Below are 26,578 nucleotides of genomic sequence, written 5' to 3'. Positions count from 1 at the left end.
AATAATGGTTTCTTGTCCATCGCTAAACTGGATCACAACACAGACAGCCGGCGTTTGCACGTGCACGTCGCGAGTCGGGGGTGTGGGGCTCTTCAAGTTAGCTGATCACCGCTAGCTTTGCGGAGAAAAGGGGCGGCTCTCACCTTGTGACATCAGCACGTGAGGACTCGCTCATTTTCGTGGGTATGGGAGGGGCTGCTGTTGAGAGCAGGTTTTTAGAGGATTACTCAGAAATGCGTGAACAGATCAAAATACGGCTTTGGGGTTCTTTATAGTGAAGAATGAACAGTAGAATATATTTAAAAGCCCAGAAAGTGGATTTTTCATGATGTGGCTCCTTTAAAGCAGAATCCTCTGTAGAAGACTCACTGGTGACCTCTGCCAAAACTCATCATGAGGGAACCATAAAAACCAGACATGAAGACTTGGTTATGGAAAATACTAATGACATTCATAAACCTTTGCAACAGAGGAACTAAATAATAGAACTAACAGCTCAAATAGACAAGATGAACTCCAGACTGAACATGATATGAGCAGACTTTTGTTTTATTTATGTATTTTTTCAAATGCCACACTTTACAAAACAGCCAAAGATAAAAGCTGAAGGTCCTGATCCAGAAAGTTTTAACTGAATGTTTCACATCATTAAAAAAAACTACAAACTCTGTTATTCAGTGCATGTTGTGTTGTTTTTTAATGATTTATTATTATTTTGGTGGACAAGTTTATGAATAGTAGCTTCTAAACTCTTTTAAAATTCACTTTGATCTCATAAAAACAATCCTGGAGGAATCCGTATAATTAGGATTTTCTGAGAATCCTCTATAAGCCACAACTGTGTCCGATTAACTGAAGTCAGTGAAAAAATGAAGGATTTCTGCTATTAAAGCAGGTATTTCATGCAGCTCTTTAAAATGGGGGTTTTTGTCCTTGTTTTTTTTTTAAATATTTTTATGTATTCAATGACAGCTGTACTGTAAAACACTAACTTTGTGTTTCATAAATCAGTGTATCAACTGGTTTGTTTTCTAATTTTTCAACGATTTATGACATTTGTAGTTGTTGTTAAAAAGCAGCAGCCAGTAACAGTTCTCCTACATGCCGTGTTTTAACTTTGCATTCATTCACAGAGTAGAACATCCCTCCAAACAGCTTTCAACAAATTCCTGAAAACAATGGAGCTTTGTGACTTCACAGAAATCAGGCAAAAGTGTAACAAAGAGAACAATTAATGGGAGTAAATCCACCATTAAAGGGAGACGTTTGAAGGCAGTTTTGTACTCACACAAGGTGAATATGAACAAAATGATTCCAATAGTAATGGCAGTCAGATGTATCTCTCCTGTACCCCCCCCGAGCCCCTCTGTGCCATCCCCACACATGTGCAATTAGCAGAGCGACTCATCACAGACCAGTAAACCCTTTCTGCTGGTTTTGCTGAGCGCTGTTGGAAGATGCTGCAGTCAAAGTTAATTAAGGTCAACCTACTGGTGCATTCATCATGTGGGAATAGACGGCAGCCATCGTGTGAGCACCACTGTGATGTGGCTCAATGACTCATGAGTAGTGATGCTGTGGAAATGATGCGGTTATGCAATTACCTGAGAGCTTCTCTTGGTGAGAGGCCTCTTCATGGACTGAAGGCATTCTAGTACAGACTCGATACTGTACTGCCTTCAGGATAAAAGGACAGGATTATTCATACACGGTTTGTAGTGGTTGTGTTTTGGACAACAATGACCAGACGTGACACAAGCTCGAGGGCGCGGAGGCTTGAGTCAGTTTCTAGGTGATAAAAACAACTGGTTGGACTTGGTCGTTGTCTTACACACTGTAATTACATTAAAACCAAAGATTCAGACCAAAAATAGAACAATCATTTACTCTGTGAAGACTTTAAAAAGTAAAAACAATCTCCAAAAAGATAACAAGAATGAACAAACAGCTGGAAAGGCTTGTTGGCAGAAAGAGGTGGAAACGATCATGTTCACTCTATCCATTCATCTGTCCTCCCATCCATCCTGATGTTCCTTCCTACGTCTGTCCAGTTGTCCCTTCATTCAATTAAATTCTATTTATATAGTCCAATATCACAAAAAATGACCACATTGGACTTCATGCCAGTAATTCTACAGAAGCAGATGGTCAGTCATAAATATAAACAATATCTGATTACTAAACTTAAATAATCAAACAAAATATATCCCTACCCTTAGACCCTCCTTCCCTGTAAGGAAAAACTCATAAAAATCTGATTCAGGAAAAAAGAAGAAACATTAAGATGTCCACATGAAGGAGAGATCCTCTCTCAGGACGTACAGGCAATTTACCAGAACTATTAAAGAAGAATTAGCTTAACTAACGCTACAACTATGTTTGTGAATAGAGTTCAGCCAAATAGGACTTGTGAACAAGTGTGGGCGAGTTCCAGAGCCAAGACGAGCCAGAGGCCAGGTCCACGGCCATCATGAGCCAGAGGCGAGGTCAACGACCAAGACGAGCCAGAGGCAAGGTCCATGGTTTTGAACAGGAGCACAGACGATCCACCAGGAATCACTCCCACTCTGAGATGTGAGATGATGAGCCCAAGGCGTGGTCCACGGCCAAGACAAGCCAGAGGTGTAGTCCACGGCCAAGACAAGCCAGAGGCGTGGTCCACAGCCAAGACAAGCCAGAGTCGTGGTCCATGGCCAAGATGAGCCAGAGGCAAGGTCCACAGTCAAGATAAGCCAGAGGCGTGGTCCACGGCCAAGACGAGCCAGAGGCAAGGTCCACGGCCAAGACAAGCCAGAGACAAGGTCCACAGCCAAGACTAGCCAGAGGCATGGTCAATGGCCAAGATGAGCCGGAGGTGAGGTCCACAGCCACGACATCCCAGAGGCGTGGTCCACGGCCAAGACGAGCCAGAAGTGTGGTCTACGGCCAAGAAAGCCAGAGACGTGGTCCACGGCCAAGACAAGCCACAGGCATGGTCTTCGACCAAGATGAGCCAGAGGCGTGGTCTACGGCCAAGATGAGCCAGATGCATGGTCTACGGCCAAGACAAGCCAGAGGCAAGGTCCACGGCCAAGAACAGGAATACAGACGATGCACCAGGAATCATTCCCACTTTGAGATGAGAGATGACGAGCCAGAGGTGGGGTCCACGGCCAAGAGCAGGACTACCGACGATCCAAAAGGAATCTAAAATCTCTCCTGCTCCCCCGGAGTGGGAAAGAGGAACACCATGTGAATCACACTGCAGCAAACAGAAGGAAAGAGAACTAGATATAATAAATAATAAAGAATGATTCCTCTGTTCATCTCCTTCCCTTTCCAACCCAGTACGTCAAAAAACGTCAAGGTGGGGGACACTCAAAACGTCAAAAAGTGACAGGGCCTTAGCCAAATGACTAAATGTGGTGACTTAGGAGTGAGAATGTGTTAGCCCTTTCTCTGTGCATCCCTTCATCCATCTCTATGTCCATCTGTATGTCTGCCTCACCACTTGTCTGTCCCTCCATCCATCTGTCTGTTCATCCATCTTCTGTGTGTCCATTTGTTCCTCTCTCCGTACGTTCAGCCTCCCATCCATAAATCTATTCGTCCAATGCATTCTCACTCCCAGCTCTTCATATATGAATGTATAGTTCGGTTCTCTTCTGCGCCACTTTTTGACATTTTGGGTGTCCCCAACTAGTTGTTTTTTGACGTGCTGCCTGTTCCCATCAAATCAGGGGTCCTCAAACCCCAGGGCCGCACACCAGTTTGCATTTTTTACGTCTGTGGCCCATAACCAAGCGGCCCTCAGACTGGTGCCGGTCTGTGACCCAGGGATTGGGGATCCCTGATTTAATGGGATCAGACAGCACGTCAAAAAAACATGGATTGGGGACAAGGAAAGAAGCCCAAACCATACAACCACAATAGAGCTATATAACAAGTTGGGAGTGAGAATGTGTTGGTCTGTCTGCCCCTCCATCTTCCATTTGTCCGTTCCTTAATCCGACCGTTCCTTCTACCAATTCGTACGTCCCTCCATCTATCCGTACGTCCGCCTGCTTGTCTGTCTAATCTTGAAGGTAGAAGCTTCTTCCATAAAGGAGTTGACTTAAGGAGGCATTGCTTCCAACTGTTGAGGAGAACAATGAAAGTATTGTGGTCTGTTAGTGAAAGACAAATGAATAACTTCAGGATGTACTGGCTGATTTTTAAGAAATCTTCTGAATGCTCTAAAAAACTACAACTGCTCTTATTTTACACGAGTATCAGAGAAAGTGTTTGATCGGGAAAAGAGAGAAATTCGAGGGTTACTTTTCACATTGTGACCAAAGCGCTGAAACATGAAACAAAAACATTTTTCTGAGATAACATTTTTAACACCAGCAAATTAAAGTTAAAATGTCAAAATCCCAGAGGCTATAAATGGTGCCTGCATAACAACAGGAACTACAAAGAGCTGCAGAAGCATTTATCGAGAGGAGACATCTGTCATACCAGAGGATTTACATTGTTTGTTATTCTGTCCAGACTTCTATCATCTGAGAAAGTTCACAGTGTCCCCTCTCCTATACATACAAACACAGACTTGGCCACCTGCCCATCTGCCATCAAAGAGCCTGTTTTTCAAGTGTGCACGTGCACACTCACGTGCACTCACAGGTGCACATGCTCTAACTTTGCAGTGACATTATTTGCCTCCGCAGGAGGAATTTCCCAAAGAGACTCTCCAGCTGAAACTTTGAGGCCCAAACCCAGAAGAAGGTCAGTGTGCGAAAGGGCGGAAGCTGCAAGGATAATATTGTTACGGTTCTGCACTCTCTCCCTCCCTTTTGTCTCTGTGAGGAGGTCTTTAAGGCTTGACTGCAGGCAGACAGTAACCTCCATGACTCAAGCCTAGATTTCTAATTCAGAAAACCACGTCTTACTTCCTGCTTTCAGTACCGGTAACCCACAGGAGCCGCAACTAACAACCTGCTAACCAGCCCTTTCTGCTGCTTTTGGGGATCTCTGTCCTGAACACACCAAAGCCTAGCAGTCTGGGAGTTTATGACTTCGTCCATCCATTTCTGAATTTGCTTTATCCCTTTCAGATTCACCGGGTTGCTGGAGCCTATCCCAACTATCATTGGGCAAAGATGTGGTACAGACAGCTTGCCATTTCAATTCAATTTTATTTATATTGTCCAATATCACAAAAAAATTGCCTCATTGGGCTTCATGCCGGTAATTTTACAAAAACAGAAAGTCGGTCATAAAATATAAACACTAGCTGATTGCTAAACTAAACAGACTCGGAAAAACTGGTTATCGCTGCCCTTAGACCCTTCTTCCTGGTATGGAAAAACTCCTAAAAAAACCTGATTTAGAAAAAAAAAGAAGAAGCCTTAGTGAAGGAAAGATCCTCTCCCAGGACGGACAAGCGATCTACCAGGACTATTAAAGAAGAATTAGCTTATCTAACTCTACAGCTATTTGAATACAGTTGATCCAAATAGGACTGGGGGACAGGTGGGGATTAGGTCCACAGCCAAGACGAGCCAGAGGCAAGATCCATGGCCAAGAACAGAAACACAGACGATCCACCTGGAATCACTCTCATTCTGAGATGCGAGATGATGAGCCAGAGGCGTGGTCCACAGCTAAGAACAGGAGAACAGCTGATCCAGCTGGAATCTGAATTCCAACACATTCTGGCTGTTCATAAATTTGAGTGTCCACAACCCTAGAGGACGGATGCGCATTGGTCCATGGGATGCGTCCAGAAATGGTACCCTTACCCAGTACCAGTACAATAACTGTAATCTGGTACTGGTTATGAAAGTAATGATGATGACGACGACGACCTCCTGTAGCTGACTTTGGGACACGCTCGCAGAAGATGCCCAAGCGTGACGGAGGCCTTGTTTGACCAGGCGACACCTCAGCCGGTACCAAATTACAAATTGTGTGACTCATGAGGGTTGTTGTGGCTGTGATCCGAGGATCGACCGCATGGTTCGACAGGCCATATAGGGAACCCGACTGGAACATTCAAACCTGGTGGTCGTCGTCGTATGAACTACATTCGTACACTACTACGTGATACCGGGCTACCAACGGCCGATGACATCTCGCGGGGGATCAACGACCGCTCCGCCTGGCAAAAGATCTGTAACAACATGGGGGTTGACGTCGAAGCTCCAGTTCCGACATAGAACAAAAGAAGAAGAAGAAGAAAGGTACTGGTTTGCATCCAGTACTGGGCCCAGTTCGTGCTCGGTACCACATCTGGTCCAGTGTCGGGTTAGGGTCAGGGTACCAGTACTGGGTTTGGGTACCAGTACTGGGTTTGGGTACCAGTGGGCTTTATGTCGCTGTACTGGACCAATTCCGGTTCGTGGCCCAGAGGTTGGGGACCTGTGATTTAATTGGAATAGCCAGTTCATCTAAAAACGAGATTTGGGGACACCCAAAGGTCCTTGACCAAACGTCAAGATGTGACAAGTTGGGAGTGAGAATGTGTTGGCCATTCGGCCACAGCACTACACAATCACTCCTGGGGACAAGTTAGAGCAGGGGTCTCTAACTGGTGGCCCGCGGGCCATTTTGAGGCCCCTAAGTGGATATTTTGCAACCCACACCTTAATATGACAGTTCATACATTCTGCATGTCCATGCTTCTTTGATGATAGCTTTGTATATTTTAAACTTTGTACTTGCTGTTGTCATTGGATCTGGTCGTCAGAAAAGTCCTTAGCCACAGTTGCTAGCTTTGTTAGCTCCTGTCATTTCACAGGTCACGCTGAAGATATTGCTTACTAGTACATAGACATAAACAAAAGTTCAATAAACTTGTTCAGAAGACATAGACAGTGGACACAAAAACACATTTTTGGCATGAATGGACCCCGTACAGCCCAGCCTCAGCCAGACTCCGCCTTCAATGGCCCCAAAGTCAATTGAGTTTGAGACTCCTGATTTAGAGACAAAGTGAAGCAGGGTGGTGGTCTGTAGGAGGAAACCAGAGTGCCAGAGAAAACCCACATGCACAAGGAGAACATGCAAACTCCACTCAGAAAAGTCCCAGCAGGGATTTGAATCAAGGCCCACTCGCTATGAGGCAAGACCATTGACCACTGTACCACCATCACGCATCCTGCTTCTCACTTCACTCCAGACTAATTTAGATCAATTTAGCAAAAACGCTTTTCTTCTGATTGTCAAATCCTGAGATTTTCATTTCAAATGTGTTGTAGTTTGGATGTGGGTTGCTGTATGTTTTTTCTTCTGCTTGTTCTGTGTGGAGTTGGAGCTCAGAAATGTGTAGATGAACAGTTCTTGACATGCTTGCAGCCTCAACATGCCTCCATGCTCCACACCACTGTCGACTTCTCTGCTCTCCACAGCTTCTGACTCTTTCAACAGCAGGTGTGAGACTCCCAGCTCTGTGAAAACATCATCTGATCTCACCTGGCTTCAAGAGAGCCTCAAACAGCCTCTTAAATCCTACACATTGTGTTCAGGATGTTGTGTTTCTTCCGTTTCCCTTTATCAGGAATTCTCTGCTGTCAAGGAAAAATCCCGGGAAACCTCCACAAAAGATAATTATTAGAGAACCACCTGTCACCTTTCCCTTATATCCATCCCTAATAAAACAGAGGCAGCTTATATTGGTGGATCTGTATTTCGATTTTTCAAGTTTATTCTGTTACAACAGTCAATGAAGGTTATTTTTTGATGAACACAAGAATACCAACTATTCTGTCATTTGATTATCTCTAGAAAACAAACACAAAGTAACTTGAGTATAATAATCACCTCGGGAGACGTCTAAATATAATTTCTGTGAGAGACAAATAAATGAAAACAAATTTTGTGAACGACTTCTAAAGTGGAGATTTTTGGTCCTTGGGTTTCGAATGCAGGTTTCCGTGTTTGGACAGCTGGCCTGCAGTTTTAAAATGACTTGGCTGCATGAGACAAGCGTTTGGCCAGTGTGGGTCCCGGTTTGAAGCGTGTTTGTTCTGAGTTTAGTCTCAGATGTATTTCTGTTTTGATCCCTGCAGAAACAAACACAAACATTTTGGATGAAGACAAACACCACTTTGAACTATATGTACTTTGGATTAGTGAGAAAAACCTAAAACAATGTAAAAGAACGATAATGAAGACCTGATTTAGACTTGTAGAAATAAATGTTACCTCAATGTTTCTAATTTAAAAAAAATCCAAACCCTGAACTACAAAATCAAAAAAACTATAATTTTAATGAAAAAAATAAAGATTTTGTCTCTGGCGTGAAGTTTTGTTTTTCTTTCTGTAATGGTGAAAACATTTTAAGTAAATAATGTAACATAAAAATTGCTTTGATTTTCCTATTGCTCCATTCAAGAGTTGCAACATCAAAACATCCCATAATGTGGACATGTAATTTGACTTCAGTTTTAAAACCGATCTAAGCTTAACAGATCGATAATCGATCCACTAAAATAGAGACCACTTTAGCACATAAAGCTAAAGTCCACTAGCTTGATGCTAACGTATAATGGGATTTCCCATAGGATGGCTAATGCTAATGCCCATTGCTGACTAAATGAACATCTTTATATACAAATTTTCCAATCTTTTTTAAGGAAACTTATTTTAAAGTAATCATCTGTGGTCTAAAGCACCGTTTTTTAATCATTCTTTGCTTATTCTTCTTGAAAAACGTGTACTGCTATACCGCTAGCTCCACCTAGTGGCCAAACTGAAACTCCCTCCAGAGGCAGAACAATTGTTAGAACGTCTCCTTTAGAAAATCCATGTAACACTGTATGATATTAACAATATCATTGCTTCACAGATACATTTTACAGTATGTGAACTGGGTCAAATTAATATAAATATATTCAAAACATATAGTAGATTATTAATGTATTTCTAAACAAATGTGTATAAATGTGTAAACTGTGTATATTAAAAATTAAATTAAATTTAATTTAATTGAGTGGATCAAAAGAACTTAAGGAAGTTGGAATTGAATGGATCCAGACTCTGGTGAACCAAATCGATTCTGGAAATCAGTATCAATACCCAGCCTTAGGAGGCCCTTCCTAAGCAAAACCTCTGCGTTTATGGACTTGGAACCAATTAAAAGCATTAAAAAAAATTCAAACGTCAATTACTGTATATGTCTGCTAAAATATATTTTTTTCACCTGCATTGAACAGTTTTGAGGTAAAAATAAAATTTGAAAGTAAAAAAAATAACATTTAATGTGGATTATCCCTGAGCTGGGTTTGAACCCACGACCTTCTGAATGTGAGTCAGAAGTTTATACCGCTAGGCTATCTGGTGGCAGAACCCAGAATACATATCAAATTTACATTTAAACCTAACAGTTTGCAATGTGAAAACAGGAAGTCACTGTTGATGGTTTAATAATATGTATTGAAATTGCCCCCTAGTGGTTGTTGTAAGTCACAGCATCTTTTGTAATCAAATCAAATCAAATCAAACTTTATTTATAAAAGCGCCTTTCATGCTTAGTGCAACTCAACGCTTTACATTTAAAAACAAAACATACACAGTAAAAGCACCACCCACCCTTCACACACACACACACACACACCCTCCCCATAACACATCCACCCATGACCCCACACACAATGAAAACTTAGGGGAAAAAAAAAAAAAACTTGTAAAACAAACTTCAGTCCAAGGAGTAACCAGCAGGGGTTTAACCATTACTGGATTGATCCGTCTGTGGAAAGTATTAATCATATCAGATCAACTTGTACCGTTAAAAAATATTTTCAAAATGAAACAAATTGATCCATAATCAATATTGGAAAATACCACCTGGATTAAGACATGGTAGATTTATTTTACTATACTTAAAAATGGCCATCACTGTGGACACACATGATGGAACAAAAACTTATCAACCATCATTGCAGTCTTTGAATTTTGTTAAGTCATGTGACTATTCAGTGTGTTCTTATGAGGATTATTCTGATGTGGAAAAACAACAACTCTAACAACAATAAGGTAAATGTCACTGGAATGTGTCCATTTTATTATGAACCCTATAATGTGATGGTCACTGACACATTAGACCAGCGGTCTGCAACCTGCGGCTCCAGAACCACATGTGGCTCTCTTATCTCTCCATGATGGCTCTCTGGATGAAGAAAAATAAAAAATAATGGTAATTTTCCCCAAAAAATTAAAGTTCTATTTTAGCTACATGCTAACTTTTTTGCTTGTTTGTTGTCTACTGGGGGTTTTAGGCTAATTTAGTTTTTAGCTTCTATTTTAGCAACAGGCTAACGCTTTTCACTAATCAGCTTGCTGAGGAATTTTATGCTAATTTGGAGTTTAGCCAATATTTTTTTCAAAATGCTGATGTTTTCAGCTAATTTGTTATCTACTTAAGCTTTTTTGAGATAATTTAGAATCAAGCTTCTACTTTAGCAACATGCTAACATGTTTGGCTAATTTAGTTTTCTGAGGCTATTTTGGAGATCAGCTAGTTATTAAGCAACAAGTTAGTTTTTCAGGCTAATTTGGCATCTAATTAGTTTTTTTAATGCTAATTTGGAGTTTAGCTAATATTTTAGCAATATATGCTAACATTTTTGGCTAATTTGTTATCTACGGGGGTTATTAGGCTAATTAAGAGTTTAACTTTCTTTTTTAGGAACATGCTAACATTTTTGTTTGATTTAATTTACACAGGGGATTTTATGCTAATTTGGAGTTCTGCTAGTAATTAAGTAACAAGCTAGTTTCTACTAAAGGTAAAAGGCAAAGATACGGCTCCTCCTAGGTTTTGATCAGTAGAAAACAAGCCCAAATGGCTCTTTGACTGTTAAAGGTTGCCGACTCCTGCATTAGACCAATAGGAATGGTGTTAATGGAAGCTTAGTGTTCACTTCCCATTTTCATGTCATATTACCAAAAATATTATCCAAACTGACTTGGATCGGTATACGACTTTGGACAGAATCACCATCTTAAACGTCATAAGATACTTTTATTGTCAGACTCCAATTGTTAATAAATTGTTTGGTTTTTTTTATATATATCTTGTATGCATAGTTTCATCTTTATTTAATCCATTTAGACACAGTTTTGCTGAGTGAATCCAATTCAAACACTATCTAAATTATGAGTCTGTCTCAAAGGCATGACTAGTTTCAAACTTCCTCTATCTCTACATGAACTGATTAGTATTCAAAGTGACGAGCACATAGATGATCAGCAGTCAGAGCAATGTTCTCCATCCTTTATTATCTTAACGGTCAGATCAATGCAGATTCATTCCATTAGAAACTTCAGAAACTTTCAGTGCTGAAGAAGTACATATTCCGTTATATATGTGTCTTTACACTCTTCAACGTACTGTGACACGGACAGTGGACTCTAATAGACCACATCATCAGATGTTCATATTTGAGAATTCTTCTCTAGAAGATTCAAACCTAAAAGGCAAGAAAGACTTTGTGATCATTTAATGAGCATGAACTTAAACTGCAAAAAAACTTGTGTGCTTCTGTAGAAAAGGTCCCGTGTAGTTTACAAGTGGACAGAAAATGTGGGCCCCGAATGGGTTTGTCCACATTGGGTTAAGTGGACACTCAGTGGGTAGGCACAGAATGCCAGCCAGCCGGCTTAGGGACAATGAAGCTAGCTTGCAACAAAAGAGCTCGCTAGCTCGCTACAGATGAGAATGCTAGCATGCTACAAAGAAGCTTGCCAGCTCGCTACTGGGGGGCTCGCTTGCTCGACACAACAGAACGTGCTAGCTTGCTAAAGAAGACCTTGCTAGCTTTCTTCAGCAGAGCTTGCTTGATACAACAGAGCTCGCTAGCATGCTACAGTGAAACTTTCAATGGAGCTTGCTTGCTCGATACAGCACAGCTCGCTAGCTTGCTAAAGAGGAGTTTGCTTGCATGCTACAGTGGAGCTCGCTATAGCGGAGCTTCCGAACTTGATACAACAGAGCTCGGTACCATGCTAGAGTGAAACTCTCTAAAATGGAGCTCGCTAGCTCAATACATCGGAGCTTGTTAACTTGCTAAAGAGGTGCTCGCTAGCATGCTACAGTGGAGCGTGCTAGCTCGACACAGCGGGGCTCACTAGCTTGCTAAAGAGGAGTTCGCTAGCATACTACAGTGGAGCTCGCCACAGCGAAGCTTACTAGCTTGATACAACAGAGTTCGATAACATGCTACTGTGATACTTGCTACAACTGAGCTCGCTAACTCACTACAACGGAGCTCGCTAGCTTGCTAAAGAGGAGTTTGCTAGCATACTACAGTGGAGCTCACTACACCAAAGCTTACTAGCTTGATACAACAGAGCTCGCTAGCATGCTACAGTGAAACTTGCTACAACTGAGTTCGCTAGCTCAATACAATGGAGCTCGCTAGCTTGCTAAAGAGGTGCTTGCTAGCATGATGCAGTGGAGCACGCTAGCTCGAAACAACAGAGTTCACTAACTTGCTAAAGAGGTGCTTGCTAGCATGCTACCATGAAGCTCACTAGCACACTACGCTGTCCACCAAACAGCTTAGCAAGCCAAACCACTACCTCAAGCCCAGCTACCTCCTGCTCTGCTCCCTGCCTGCCTTAGTGAGGCTGCCTCTGATATAAATACCTGCTAATTAAGATCATTCTCCCCACCTGCCAGGTGAGCAGAATTGCAGGACATGCTGAAAAGTTGCAGCACAGCAGCAGCAGGACGTAACATCTATATTGATTTAGATCATTAACAGACATTTAAGCCTCTTCTCTTAAGAGCCTCTGTAGCAGCTGACTGCTTTATGCGTCGTGACAAAGCTAACAGATTCTGGGAAGAGAGGGCATTCACAAGTGTGTCTGTCTGCGAGGAGTTCATCTGGTGCGGCTGTGTTAATCAACATCAGATCAGAGCTGTCATTCTGACTCTAGCAGCTTATTTAATCTTCACTGTTTGAGTATCATGTGTGGGGCAGACAGCCAAGCTAAGATTTGATATCCTCTTTGTCGGTCACGTGGTCTAAATGCAATCTTGCATGTAGAATCCTTTAGAAACTCTAAGAATAACATTAAACGTTTGTTTTTGTGTTCAATTCTGACTGTTGGATCAGAAATCGGTCTCAAAGCCAGATTGGGGTAAATAAAAATCACACGTCTCTGCTGTTGGCCAAATGTGGAGGTGGGCCGGATCCGGCCCGCGGGCCGTAGCTTGGGTACCCTCTTCTTTAGACCACAAATGGCTACTTTAAAAAATGTTTCCCTAAGAGACTTTGGAAACTTAATTCCTGAGAATTTATAAAGATGTTCTTTTAGTCAGCAATGTATGTTTTTGTCAACCGAGCGTTAGCATTAGCCGTTCTATGAGAACTCTCATTTACATTAGCATCAAGCTAGCAGACTTTAGCGTTGTGTTAGAGCGATATCTAATTTTATGGATCATATTGATCTGTTAAACTTGGATTGATTTTATCAATCCAGTCCTATTGTAGATACATGTAGGGCAGCAGATGGAGACGGTTTGAGTGTAGGAACAGTGATGATGCTGGTAAAAGGATGCTGAGGTTGGAGCTACCAGGAAAGAGGAGGTTCCTTAACGGATGGTTGTGTGAGTGAAGAGGATAGAGGAAAAGGTTAGATGGAGGTGAATGATTTGCTGTGGCGACCCCTAAAGGGAGCATCTGGAATAAAAAGAAGGATTATAAATATCTGTGGTCTTAATCTCCTCTTTGCCCTACAGTGGACTGATGACAACTGCTGTGTCCTCGACAGGCGGGAGGAGAAGCTGTTGATACGATCAGGCGTTTCCGCTAACAGATTTTTTTATTTGGCATGAACCAAGAAAAAGTCATTTTGAGATTTATAACAGAGAGAAACGGCTGTCTGCTGATCTGTGCCACATAAAACAAGCAAATGACTCTTAGACAATGAAACTAAACAGTCAGTTTAGGAACGGTTTATTGAAGCAGCAGAGATCTGTACATAGTGTAGTCGAATGGATAAGTGCAAGATTTTTATAGTTAAAAACTTTGTAGTTAATAAAGTGCTCTATGAAGACAACATAAAGTGCTTATAGATGATTACTAACGAGCTAAGACAGACAATTTCAACATAAAAATTACAAAATTTTAAAAGGATAAAGTGAACAAAAAAAAACAGAAAAAAATTGAAAAAAAAAGGTTTTACTAATTTGAGGGCAATTTTAAACTCAAAAATACATATTAAAACTTCAAGGAATTCTTTAAAAAAATAGAAAAATATATTGAAATTAAAAAAAAAGGATTTTAAAAATTTGAGGGCAATTTTAAACTCAAAAAATGTTCATTTGAAACTTGAATTAAAAAAACTTACCAATTTAAAAATTAATGTTTATTTGTACTTTTATTTTTTAGTTATTTTTCGTTTTTTTATTTTTTACTTTCAGTTCTCTGTTTTCAGTTTTAATTAAAGTTTTCGCTGCAGAGCTGATCCTAATTTTGCATGGAGGCTTTGAGCTCACTTTTTAACTGGTAACAGGTTTTTTTTTAAGTTTTAAATTTACTTTTTTATCCAAAATTTTTCATGTTTTCTTTTTTTGTGATTCTCTTTTTTTATTAGTTTTCTTCCATTTTTTGATACAATAACAACATTAACACAATTGACACTGACATAACACAAACAAACAGACCAAAAAGGCAAATTAAAAAAATAAATAAATACATAAATTTTTTATATATTTTTTTTAGATGTCTCATTTTATCTTTTCAAATTTTTAATATTTCTTTCAAGCTTCAATATTATTTTTTACAAGGTTTTCATTTTTTTTTTCCAATCTTCAATAATTCCTTCAAGTTTTCAATGTATTTTCGAGTTTAAAACTGTTTAATTTTTTTTTTTAATTTACAATTCCAACTTTCAATCCGTTTTTCGTTTCCTTTAAGATAATCCTGATTTGATCTTATACTCATGACTTCCTTTCAAAATAAAATACATACTGTACCTTATAGAATTATGTCATTGCAAACAAATATAGTAGCTGGCAGTATGATGTCAGCAGTGATTAAAAAAAGACAAATAAATTAATAATGAAAATTAAAAAAAATGTATTCTACCGATTGTGATGAATCAAACAAAACAAAATTAAAGTGATTTTTCCGAACATAAACCACATTAGAATTCCTGGATTTATTTAAAAAAATAAAATCCTCTTTAAGTATGAACCGGGTTATCCTAAATGAAATAATCTATTTTCTGAGGTAAACGGAGCTCAAAAATCTGTCATTTTAGTACGTTTTGATAAAACTAAGAAGCCATATTATTGATGGAGTGTCAAAGAATTGTGGGTACTGTAGTCTGGAGCCTGGTGGAGACACAAAGAAGGGTCAAAGAGCCTCGTGGTTCTGGAGCTGCAGGTTTCAGACTCCTCAGCTAGAGAATTACAAGATATTCTAAAAAAAAAACTTTTTTTCACATAGAGGGAATACTTTTACATTTTCACAGTTAAGAACAGGTTCTCCTCTTGGTTCACTCCATCTCCGTGAAGCGTGCAAACATGGCCTTGCGAACAGCATCCTTGTAGTTGTCAGACGGAGACAGCTCATAGGAGCTTCCTTTGCTTCCCAAACCCGAACCCTTCGCTCTCAATGAAGCCTGTGAGGAGACGCGAAGGCCGTTATTCAGAGAGCAGCTTCCTCTCATGGAGCGAGAGGAAAATCAATCACATGGACAGTGTGTGTTTACTCGCCGCGATGGGAGTGGTGATGCCCTGTTGGTGGCGCCCCAAACCTTTCCCTTCCTGCCAGCCCATTGCCTGCAGCATTTTACTCCCGATGTTATCGCTGGTCAAACCGTCTTTTGTGGGCTGTTCATAGTTTCTGTTGATCAGAAAAGTCAGGATAAACCACCTGTGCCAAAAGGTCAGGATAAACCACTCCCACTTCAGGCTTACACAGCTGGAGTTGAAACTTGATAGAATTTCCGTTTCGGTGCGGGAGGTTCAGGGACGCCGTATTTCTCTCTTCGTTCTGCAGCTCTGTCTCTGTATTTCAGCTGCACACAAACACATTCATTAGTGATAAATACGCACTCCAAGTTCTGGTTCTGGGTCTCATACCTCCGCCTCTTTTCTCTCCAAATCTTCCAGCTCGGTTTCTGAAAGCTTTGACCTTTTCTGAATTTCCAAGTTTTGCTGAAACAAAAGAAATGTTTACGGCTTATCAGCATGAAAACTATCATGAGAAGTCAAATAAATTCATGAAAATCTGGGTACAGAGAAAAAATATGGCGCCCGAAAATTAATAGCCGGAAGTAACTCCCCCTGCTGGAGCCAGGCAGAAACAAAAATATCATTTTAAGCTTTCGACCTTTTTCCCTTTTTTCTCTCTTTTATCGACGGTATTTTGCGGCTCTGATCAGTTGATTCACAGAGAAAAAAAACTAAATTTTAGCGGCTCTGATCAGCGGATTCATCCTATTCATATGATGTAAATTTAGAAGTTTATAGTGAACATTTATTTACGAATAATATAGTACATTTCATACAAACCCAGATTTAATGTTAGTAACTTTTTTCCAGACATGCTTTTAATTTAATTTAGTCTTATTTTATTTTAATTTGATTTAATTATTTTATTTTATTCATTTATTTTTTGCCTTTTTTATTTTATTTTAGTTTATTGCATTTTGTCTTATTTTATTTTATTTAATTTTATTTTAATTTAATTTAATTTAATTTAATTTAATTTAATTTAATTTAATTTAATTTAATTTAATTTAATTTATTTTAATTTAAGTTAATTTAATTTAATTTAATTATTTCATTTAATTTCATTTCATTTTGTCTTATGTTAATTTAATTTAATTTATTTCTGGTCTTTAAATACCGGTATTAAAATTCACAATAATTTTGGTTTTAAAAAAATATATATTTATTTAGAGTTTTTTATTTGAATTTATTGTTATTATAAGGGTTCAAAGAATGAAGACTCACCTAATCTGACCCTCTGACCTGGCTTTAAATGATTAAATCAAGCTTTTTAATTCAAGCTTGTACATTTTTTAAACTGGAAGACTCTTAAGGACATCACAGGATGTCTTTAGCATGAAGCAGATGGCAGGTTGCAGAATATTAATAGCTGCTTGCACACTTCCTGCCTGCTGTTTCCTATCCTCACCTTGTGGAGGTCAGAGAGCTGCTGGTGACGCAGCAGAGCTTCTTTGGTGGGGAACTGCCGGCGACACAGCAGGCAGAGCAGCTTCTTCCAGTCTGTCAGCTTCTCCTCCTCATCTGCTAATCTCTCCGTTCCACTCTCCTCTTGGTCCCGTTCTCCAACACGATCGGCGTCGCTCTGAGCGTACACGCCACATACAGTTTCTTACATCATCCGTTAAGGTGGAAACTGAGTCAAAAGGCATCAAACCTTTGATGAAGAGTCCAGTTCCATGAGGTTGACGTGTTCACCGGTGAGCTCGGAAATCTCCAAACCTCCAATCTGTCATCAAACAAACAATAATTTAAAATTTAAAGGAGCTCCAAAGTCTTATTTTGATTCGGCTTTGAATTCATTACAATGTATTTGTGATAATAAATATGAATTATGCTTCTTTTGTGGCATGAATAAAAACCCCAAATAAAAAGAGAAACTATCATTTTCTCAACTTTTTGATTTCCTTTCAAATTAAAAGATCCCTTGTGCCAGACTGGATCATTCTGGTGCAGCTCTTGACAGCATATGTGACAATATGCGCTTTAAACTAATAAATTATCAGATTTTCTACCGAGGTTTTGCTTAGTATTTGAAATTGATGTATTCTGGAGGAAGCAAAGACCTCTTCAAGTCAGCAGGGATATAAAAACCTTTACATGAGACTCATGTCAGGCATAAATTTATAATCTGAACTAATCAAAATTAAGAAAATGCTCATTTAGTAACCCTTACTTGTTAAAAATATATATTATTTAATTTTTCTTTAGCCAGAGAGCCGCTATGGGGAGGTAAAAGAGCCTCGTGTGGTTCTGGAGAGACCTCTGTCTTAGACCCTCCATCTCGATGTAAGCCCAAAATGAGCATTCTGCGCGTTTATGTCATTTTTTGTTGGAAGTGATCGCTTGAACACGTGTTCCTGCAGTCGGTGTGAACTGCATCAGGTTGGGGTTGTTGGGGCAGTTGGCTAGTGGGTGACTACTTAACAGATGGGCGATGGGAAGTGGGGGCGCACTAATGGTCCCGCCCACAACTCACAGGTGAATTTCTAATGAACTTCTGCCGCTCTGCAGAAACTATGTCCAAGAAAACATCACCAGGATTTTGGCTAAAAACAGCATAAATGTGATTTTTCCGTCTTCCTACCTTGTCGACTTTCCTCTCAAAGAGGGAGAAAGCTGCGTCTGCAGCTAAAGACTCCTTCCTGTCCTCCTCTTTGCACGATCCAAGGGTTTGGTTCCTTAAATTTTCTTTCTGCTTATTGAGGCTTTTCGCCCAGCGCTCCATGTCCTTTGCAATCTACAAAGCAGCACAGTCACCATCACAGCTTTGCAGAGCAGTTTCAGCAGGATGAATGAATGTGAATCTACCTGCTGTGCAGACTTGTTCTTGAACTTGTGTTTTTTCTCTTTTGGCTCTTTGGACGCGGTGGAAGAACAAGTGTTGGAGTCAGCGTTTGAGACGGGTTCTGTTGTAGCAGGAGCATATGTCTGCGTCTCGCTGTCCCAGTACAGGTACTGCTGAGTCTCGCAGTTGTAGTAGTACTGTTGATGAAACACCAAACTATAAAAGCTAAAGACGTCACACAAAATAATGCTCAACTAGAGCAGAGGTCATCAAACCTCGGCCCACGGGCCGGACTCGGCCCACCTCCACATTTGGCCCGGCCCCTGAACAATGTCAGAGATGCATGATTTTTTTTTTCCCATCCTGGCTTTGAGATTGTTTGTTAACACTGCTAGCAAAATAATGTTTTGCTAACAGTGTTTCCTGTTAGTAAAACATTGTTTTGCTAAAAAAAAAAAAACACTGTTAGCATCAATCGCAGACAGAAATGCTAACAGAAAACACTGTTTGCATCAATCGCAGACGGAAATGCTAACAGAAAACCGTGTTTGCATCAATCGCAGACGGAAATGCTAACAGAAAACACTGTTAGCATCAATCGCAGACGGAAATGCTAACAGAAAACACTGTTAGCATCAATCGCAGACGGAGATGCTAACAGAAAACACTGTTATCATCGATCGCAGACGGAAATGCTAACAGAAAACACTGTTTGCATCGATCGCAGACGGAAATGCTAACAGAAAACACTGTTAGCATCGATCGCAGACGGAAATGCTAACAGAAAACACTGTTAGCATCAATCGCAGACGGAGATGCTAACAGAAAACACTGTTATCATCAATCGCAGACGGAAATGCTAACAGAAAACACTGTTAGCATCAATCGCAGACGGAAATGCTAACAGAAAACACTGTTAGCATCGATCGCAGACGGAAATGCTAACAGAAAACACTGTTAGCATCGATCGCAGACAGAACTGCTAACAGAAAACACTTTTCCTGTTAGCCTACAAACTGACCCCACCCTCATATCAGTGAAGAAAATAGTTATGTGGCCCTCAAAAGAAAAAGTTCGGGGACCCCTGAAATAGAGTGTTCAACAGTCCTGCACACACCTGGCTGGAGGAGTCATAGTACAGACCAGTCTGGGGGTCGTAGTAGTAACCTGATGACTCATCATACTGGTAAGCAGACGGGTTTGGAACAGCTGAAATACAAATTCTCGTTAGTCGATATGACATCATCATTGAAAGAAACCACTTGAAGCTGCTCTCACCTGCTGGGCTTACAGTGGGTCCAGTACAGGCTGCTCTCTCAACAGTGGAGGATGCTGGAGTTACCACCGATGTGGAGCAAACACCAGCCGCCTGGAGAGTCTAAAATATAAACAGTTATCATATTTAGTCACAGTTGGAGGAGATCAGCTCAGAAGGCTTCATGTGTTCACCTGTAGAGCAGGCTGGTAGACAGGAGCGCTCTGGGACACCATCACACCTGCAGCAGCAGGGATTATTGTCTTGACTGCTGGAGCCGCTGCAGACAGATTATAAAGTCAGAAATGTGAGCACTCGCTTCTGTAAATACTTTTGAGATGTCAAAGTACCTCCTAGTAATCCATCTCCAGCGACAGGAAGAGGCTGCTGAAGCCACTCTGGATGAGCTGCTTCTCTCTATAGAGGAAATGATCAGATAAATAAAGCCATGCTGCTTTATTAAAGATGATGTGAAAAACTGACCTGTGTCTGCGCTGCATGTCCCTCAAGGAGACTGGCACTGGCTCGAGAGCTCTGAAGCAACTATAAGAAACAGTAAAACTATTAATAAACACAAACTTTAACATTTGGAAGGTGTTTGTGTGATGTAAATCAGGCCCTGATATGAGGCAGCCGAGGGAGGAAGGTCGACCTCAGATCAGAAGATGGCAGGTTTTTTTGCGGCCTTGCCCACCCATGCCTCAAAGTGTCCTTGGGCCCTCTGGTGGAAAGTTGCCGCCAGTGTTCGGCAGCGGAGCCACCATCAACGTGAGAATGTAAAGTACTTTGGGGCTTCAAGGGAGGTAGAAAGGTGCTATACAAGTATACTTTGGAACATAGGGCCTAAAGCTCCAAATGTACAATTTTTTGTATTTTCAATTTGAAAGACTACATCTATTTTATTTGGTATCATATATGTGTGAAAGTACCTTTATTGTGTCATTTTTTCATGTTGTATTCATACACTAGACATAAAATGATGCAAAAACAGAAAATTCAATTTGGAAAAATTTAATTTATTTTGCTGTGGAAACCCCACAAATGTTTAACAAACTGTTTTCATTACACAGAATGAAAGTTTTATTTGTAATTTTATAAAAACAACAAGAACAAAATTTGTCAAAAACGTAAATCCAGCAGATAAAATCCACTGGAATTACATTAATCGCATTAACGTTTGAAAACGTACAGTAAGTCGAAGAACATAAACACTGGAGCTCGGGTGTTTAAGGGTTAACTCTCTTGCAAATTAACAGCCTCTTGCGAAACTCAGCGGAAAATGGTGACGCAATTTACTTAAACTGCTGAAGGGATTAACCAAAAATGCTAAAGCTATTTGAGAAAAGTTGCATTTTATAAAACAATGAAATTTTATTAGAGAACTACGAAAGAACGCTGGAGTTTTTGCCTAAATTTAAGAAAATTTTGTAGTAAAATTGCTTAAAAATCCCTAATAGATGCAAATTTTGCAAAAATATTTAGTTCGTTGCTTAAATATGAACTAAATTCCAAATTAGCCCCAAAAAACTTAGTAGATGCTAAGTTAGCCAAAACAGCTAGCTCGTTGCTTAATTACTAGCTAAACTCTAAATTACGTAAAAACCCGAGTAGATAATAAATTAGCCAAAAACTTTAGCCTGTAGCTAAAATAGAAGCTAAACTTCAAATTAGCATAAAAACCTTAGTAGATAACAATACTCAAAAATGTTAGCTTGTTGCTAAAATAGAAGATAAACTCTAAATTAGCCTAAAAGTTTAAGTTTCAATTTATTTTAGACAGAATTTTATTATGCTGCTCTCACAGCTGCACGCCAGGATTTCCTAAAAGATTTTGTGAGTTTATAAAGATGCTAATTTAGTCAGTAATGAATGTATGTAACCGAGTATTAGCATTAGCCGTCTTATGGGAAATTCCATTTAACGTTAGCATCAAGCTAGCAGACTTTAGCTTTATGTCCTAAATGTATCTATATATTTTTGAATTAATATTTGATCTATTAAGCTTAAATGGATTCAAACCGATTAATCGATTTTTTTAAACCCAGCTCTAGTAATGTCCTTCTGCACCAAAACAGAGTAAAATATTAGGCTGATATCCCTATATTGTTACTTTAAATGTGAATTGGTACCACAAATGTCAAAACCCAGTATTTCAACTTGTTCTGGTCTCTGTGCCTCGCTGTGCGTTTCTTTTTCCACATCTTGAAGGTAAACACTACAGAGATGACACCAACATATGTATTCGTAACTTTAACAGTAATGTAGATGGAAGCACTAAGCCGTATACCTGACTGGATGACCACTGCGCGGCTGCGATGGCTGTGCTGGCCACAGACAGAACGCTGGCTCTGATGACATCCGTCTGAGCTGAATCTCTGCGCAGAACAATAAAACTTCATTCATAAATAATAGTTTTCAAATCCACGCAGCATTTAGACTCAACTTTAGCAAATAACGACGACTCACTTCCGAGCACTCTTGGCGAAATCCACTCCAACAGTTTTCCCATCCAGCTTCAGAGGAGGTTGGAGGCTTTGAAGAATAGTGAGCAGCTGAGAAGCTTCCTTTAAAAAAAGAAAGAATGAAGAGAAAAACAAAAGTGTGTGTGCTCTGTCAGCTGAAACACAACTATACCAAGGGAGTGGAGAGCTGCACGAAGGCGAAGCCTCTATTCTGCCCCGTTTGCTTGTCTTTGATCAGGCGGACGTTGCTAGTCGACAGGTTAGCGAAGGGCGCCAAAACGTTCAGAATTCCTTCAACCGTGGACGCGGTGGCGATGTTCCTCAGAATGATCGCTGTGGAGAGCAGAAGCTTTAAAAGCATGCTTCATGTGTCGGAGAACTATCATGTATTAGACTCACTGTCTCCAGTAATCTCTCCTGCTTGTTGAGGTTCTGAACTCAGAACATGTCCAGCAGAGGATTCTCCTAAAACCAAGAGGGAAAATGATCCAGCTGCTAAAAAGCAGAAGATTCTACTTCAGAGAAGGAACTCACCTGTTTTCCCCGTCCCACACCTGTAACACTTCACCCTCTTGCGAAAGTTATACAGACCACACTGTAATAATCAATAGATGGTGTTAACTTGTTTATGGAAACATGAACTGACCCAGGAGTCTGCAGCCTTCAACCCTGAAAGATTCGATTTCTCACTGAATACAACCCAGTAGGAGACAAAAGTCTTCCTTAAATAATACGACACGGATTTGTATTTGTGCTACTGTCACTACTATGATAAACATAAATCATATGTGCCAAAGTCAAGGCCCGGGGGCCGGATCCGGCCCTCCGGGTAGTTCTATCCGGCCCTCCAGATCATTTTATTTTATTGTTATTAATGATCCGATGTTATCTTGTGCTCATTTCTAACTTGTATGATTTTGACAAAATATATTTTTATGGAGAGTAAAGTATTAAAAAGTTATTTAAGGTTTAAGTTGATTTATTCTTTAATAATATTTCTGCCTTTTTATTATTCATGATAATGTTAAAAGGTTACAGTTTTAAAAATTGACATTCTTCAAGCTTTTTGGACTATTTTGGCATTTTCCAAGATTCTTTAGGCTATTTTGCAGTTTAGCTAATATTTCAGCTACATGCTAGCTGTTTTGCTAATTTTGACTTTTTCCAGTTTTTTAGGATATTTTGAAGTTAAGCTATATTTTTAGCTACATGCTAGCTGTTTTGGCTAACCTGAGCTTTTTTTTTTTTTTTTAAGGCTACTTTGGTATATAGCTAATATTTTAGCTGGCTATCAATTTCAGCATCTTCAGTTATCAGGTTCAACATTTTTAACTATCAATTTCAGCATCTTCAGCACCCAAATTCAGCTTATAGCATTCAGCGTGGTCGCAGGTGATGCTATATATCTAGTTCATAATTATGTTAAAAAGTAACATTTTTAAAGTTTTAAATTTAGTTTTAGAGTGTTCAATAAATGTTTATCCTAAGGTGTGTTTTAGATTTTGGCCCCCTGGGGGGTTGAGTTTGACACCTCAAATGACCTGTCTTTCATTTTGCATGAATAAATCACAAACATAAAAAAGGAGCCTTTTATTTTAACTTTTTACAGAAGTTCCTTTCAAAATAAAAGACTCCCTGTTACGTATAATCATCTCAATGTAGTAAACGTAGCAGTAGTAGGTGTCATGTAAGTTAATTTCACTGTTGTTGGTGCATCTCTACCAGAACTGTAAATCTAACAAATTAAAATTAAATCTGAGCTTATTAAGTAACACCTGCCATATTTTTCGAATACACTTAAAATTCCATAATTTTTCTAAAAAAAAAAATTCTTAATTCTGGTGTGCCTTAACACTGGTTGTGCCATTGATTTTTGTGGTACAGGATGCACAAACTGTGTCAAAATGTTGTAGTTGTGTGAATGCTTTGTAAGTATTCACAGTGTAGTGATTCTCCTGCTAATTTCCGTACGTTTTTCGCTAAGTAATAACTCAATCCCACTTTCAGCGATTTCAGCAATCTTGGTTTCGTAACATTCAGCTCGTTCAGGACATCACTGCTTGTGTTTTTGATATTCATAAACTTTAAAGTTTTTGAAATATTGAGCAAATTATGCTGAATATGAAATGAATGAGAAATTATTCCAATTTTAACATTTGAAGTAGATTAGCAACAAGCCGTTAATAGTCATGTGCTATGATTTCATGTTTTATAGTAATTTTCAAAGTATGTGGAGTTTATTAAATATTTTACCAACATGCTAACATTTTTGGCTGATTAAGTTTCCTGCTGAATTTTAGTCTATTTTGTAGTTTAGTTAGGATTTAAGCAACAAGCTAGCTTTTTTGGCTAATTTGGCATCTGCTGAGGTTTTTTTTATACTTTTTTGAAGTTACTTTGTATTTTATTAACCTGCTAATGTTTTGACTAATTTGTTACCTACTGGGGTTTTTATAGGCTAATTTAGAGTTTAGTTTCTATTTAAGCAACAGGCTAACATTTTTAGCTAATTTCGTTTACTAAGAAATTTTAGGCTATTTTGAAGTTCAACAACTATTTAATCAACAAGCTAACTTTTTTTGTTAATTTGGCATCTGCTGAGGTTTTTTATTGCAAATTTGGAGTTTAGCTTATATTTTAGCAACAAGCTAACGTTTTTGGCTCATTTTTCATCTACTGAGGTTTCTATTGGCTAATTTAGAGTTTAGTTTCTATTTAGGCAACATGCATACATTTTTGACTAATTTAGTTTATTGAAGAATGTTTAGCAGGTATTTAAGCAACGAGCTAGCTTTTTGGTTAATTTGGAATGTGTGTTGAGGATCTTTGAGTAAATTTACTACAAAATTTTCAGAAATTTAGGCCAACTTAAGCTCTCTTTCATAGTTCTTTAATGACATTTCTAGTCTTTTAACAAATTTAACATTTTGCAAATAGCTTTTGCATTTTCAGTAAATCCCTTCAGCAATTAAAGTAAATTGTGTCACCATTTCCAGCAAATAGTTTCAGCATCTTCAGTGACTACTTTCAGCAAAAAGCATTTTCTAGCACTATTGCAGGTAATGCAACTTTTCTAGTTTAATTTGTGATACACACTGTCCTTCAACTGTTTGTAAATTGGTTAAAGTTTGTTTACTTTACTACTTTTTCACTTTTTACTTTATTGTTACTTCTTAACATTGATAAACGTTTAGATTTTTCTATAATAAAAGAGCCATGTGGCTCCAGAGCTGCAGGTTGCAGACCCCTGAACTAACCAATAAAACTGTGATTCAGAGAGACGGTGCACTCACAGAATTGCAAAGCCAGTTTTCAAACTTCTGCCTCCTGTTACTGTACTGCACTGCAACACTCTTCCCCTGGATCACCAGCTTCTTCTGCGGAGTCAAAAGCCAGCAGTTACCTCCAAATTCATCACGCTTCAACCACAGGAGCTGGCTAGATCCCATCTAAAGGATGAGGGAGGCTGGACCGAGCTCAAAGCAGCTCGGTTTGCTTAGATGGGATGTCTCCAGGAGTTTAAAAAGGGAGCAGAGAGGAGTTGAGGGGGTAAGATTCAGCTTCATATGAGTGTCAGTCAGTGTTTGGGACCGGAGTGCTGCCAGCTCGTCCCTGTTCTGCTCTGTTCTTAAACGGAGACGAGACACCGCCGAGGCGGCTGAGCTGGAGCACAATGTGTCATAAAACAGCTGGGAAATCAGTTTGTGAACAGGAAGTACACTCCTCATAAGGAAAGCTAATTAGTTGGCTCAAAGCAACTTCATGCTAACCTGGTGTGCCAGATGGTTTGTTACATGAAACCATCTGGTAAAGCCGCCGAGGGAAAAGTTCTAAAGAAAAAAGATGAACTTAAAGAACTAAACGAGGTTGTTTTTTCTGAAGACAAACATTTATATCTATAAATTCTCCACAGAATTTGAGTCTGATTTTCAGATCAGAGCCAAATTCCGAAAAACGTCTGCAGGGGTGGAATTCTTAGAGAAGAAGCCGACAAGGTTAACACACCTGCTCAAACTGCTCAAATAGTGTCTGGAAACACCTGACAGACGACCATCAGCGATGAAATGATCAAAAAATGCTCACATGACAGAGAAAGTAAAGATGAGCTCAAGCAAAACCATAAATCCTGACCTCCTCCCGCTGAATGAAACCACTGACACTTCAAAACTCTGAACCACAAACATGCAGACGGAGGCTTTTGTACTATTTAAACAATAAGATGAGACTAAAACTGTGGTAAAAATTTGGATTCACCCAATCAAACCAAAAAACGCTGAATGAAATCAAACTAAAGTCCACTACTTAAAGACCCGCTCTGATTATTTTTTGTGTTTTTTTTCTTATGATAGAGAACATATATAAAG

At 39.4% G+C, this 26,578-nt stretch overlaps 1 protein-coding gene across 3 annotated transcripts in view; it reads right to left on the bottom strand.

Moving 5' to 3' along the window:
- Window positions 1-14,359: 14,359 nt before the first annotated feature.
- Window positions 14,360-26,578, bottom strand: part of LOC112145002 (RNA-binding protein 5) — a 19,323-nt gene continuing 7,104 nt past the window's right edge. For all 3 annotated transcript variants that reach the window (XM_024269970.2, XM_024269969.2, XM_024269968.2), the window contains exons 7-25: window positions 25,508-25,591; window positions 22,749-22,809; window positions 22,614-22,679; window positions 22,387-22,547; window positions 22,219-22,316; window positions 22,040-22,127; window positions 20,236-20,295; window positions 20,103-20,169; window positions 19,947-20,032; window positions 19,776-19,875; window positions 19,615-19,706; window positions 18,521-18,694; window positions 18,297-18,449; window positions 17,367-17,438; window positions 17,121-17,294; window positions 16,061-16,135; window positions 15,896-15,996; window positions 15,692-15,821; window positions 14,360-15,597 (exon numbers count right to left, since the gene is read on the bottom strand). In XM_024269970.2, the coding sequence (XP_024125738.1) occupies window positions 15,472-15,597; window positions 15,692-15,821; window positions 15,896-15,996; window positions 16,061-16,135; window positions 17,121-17,294; window positions 17,367-17,438; window positions 18,297-18,449; window positions 18,521-18,694; window positions 19,615-19,706; window positions 19,776-19,875; window positions 19,947-20,032; window positions 20,103-20,169; window positions 20,236-20,295; window positions 22,040-22,127; window positions 22,219-22,316; window positions 22,387-22,547; window positions 22,614-22,679; window positions 22,749-22,809; window positions 25,508-25,591 (1,968 nt within the window). In that variant the 3' untranslated portion in view covers window positions 14,360-15,471. The remainder of the gene's footprint in view (window positions 15,598-15,691; window positions 15,822-15,895; window positions 15,997-16,060; window positions 16,136-17,120; window positions 17,295-17,366; window positions 17,439-18,296; window positions 18,450-18,520; window positions 18,695-19,614; window positions 19,707-19,775; window positions 19,876-19,946; window positions 20,033-20,102; window positions 20,170-20,235; window positions 20,296-22,039; window positions 22,128-22,218; window positions 22,317-22,386; window positions 22,548-22,613; window positions 22,680-22,748; window positions 22,810-25,507; window positions 25,592-26,578) is intronic.

Source organism: Oryzias melastigma, linkage group LG5 (genome assembly GCF_002922805.2).
Source record: "Oryzias melastigma strain HK-1 linkage group LG5, ASM292280v2, whole genome shotgun sequence".
NCBI classification, from domain to species: Eukaryota; Metazoa; Chordata; class Actinopteri; order Beloniformes; family Adrianichthyidae; genus Oryzias; species Oryzias melastigma.
The sequence above is the reverse complement of the archived record's forward strand: the minus strand, read 5'-3'. Positions and strand labels throughout refer to the sequence as shown.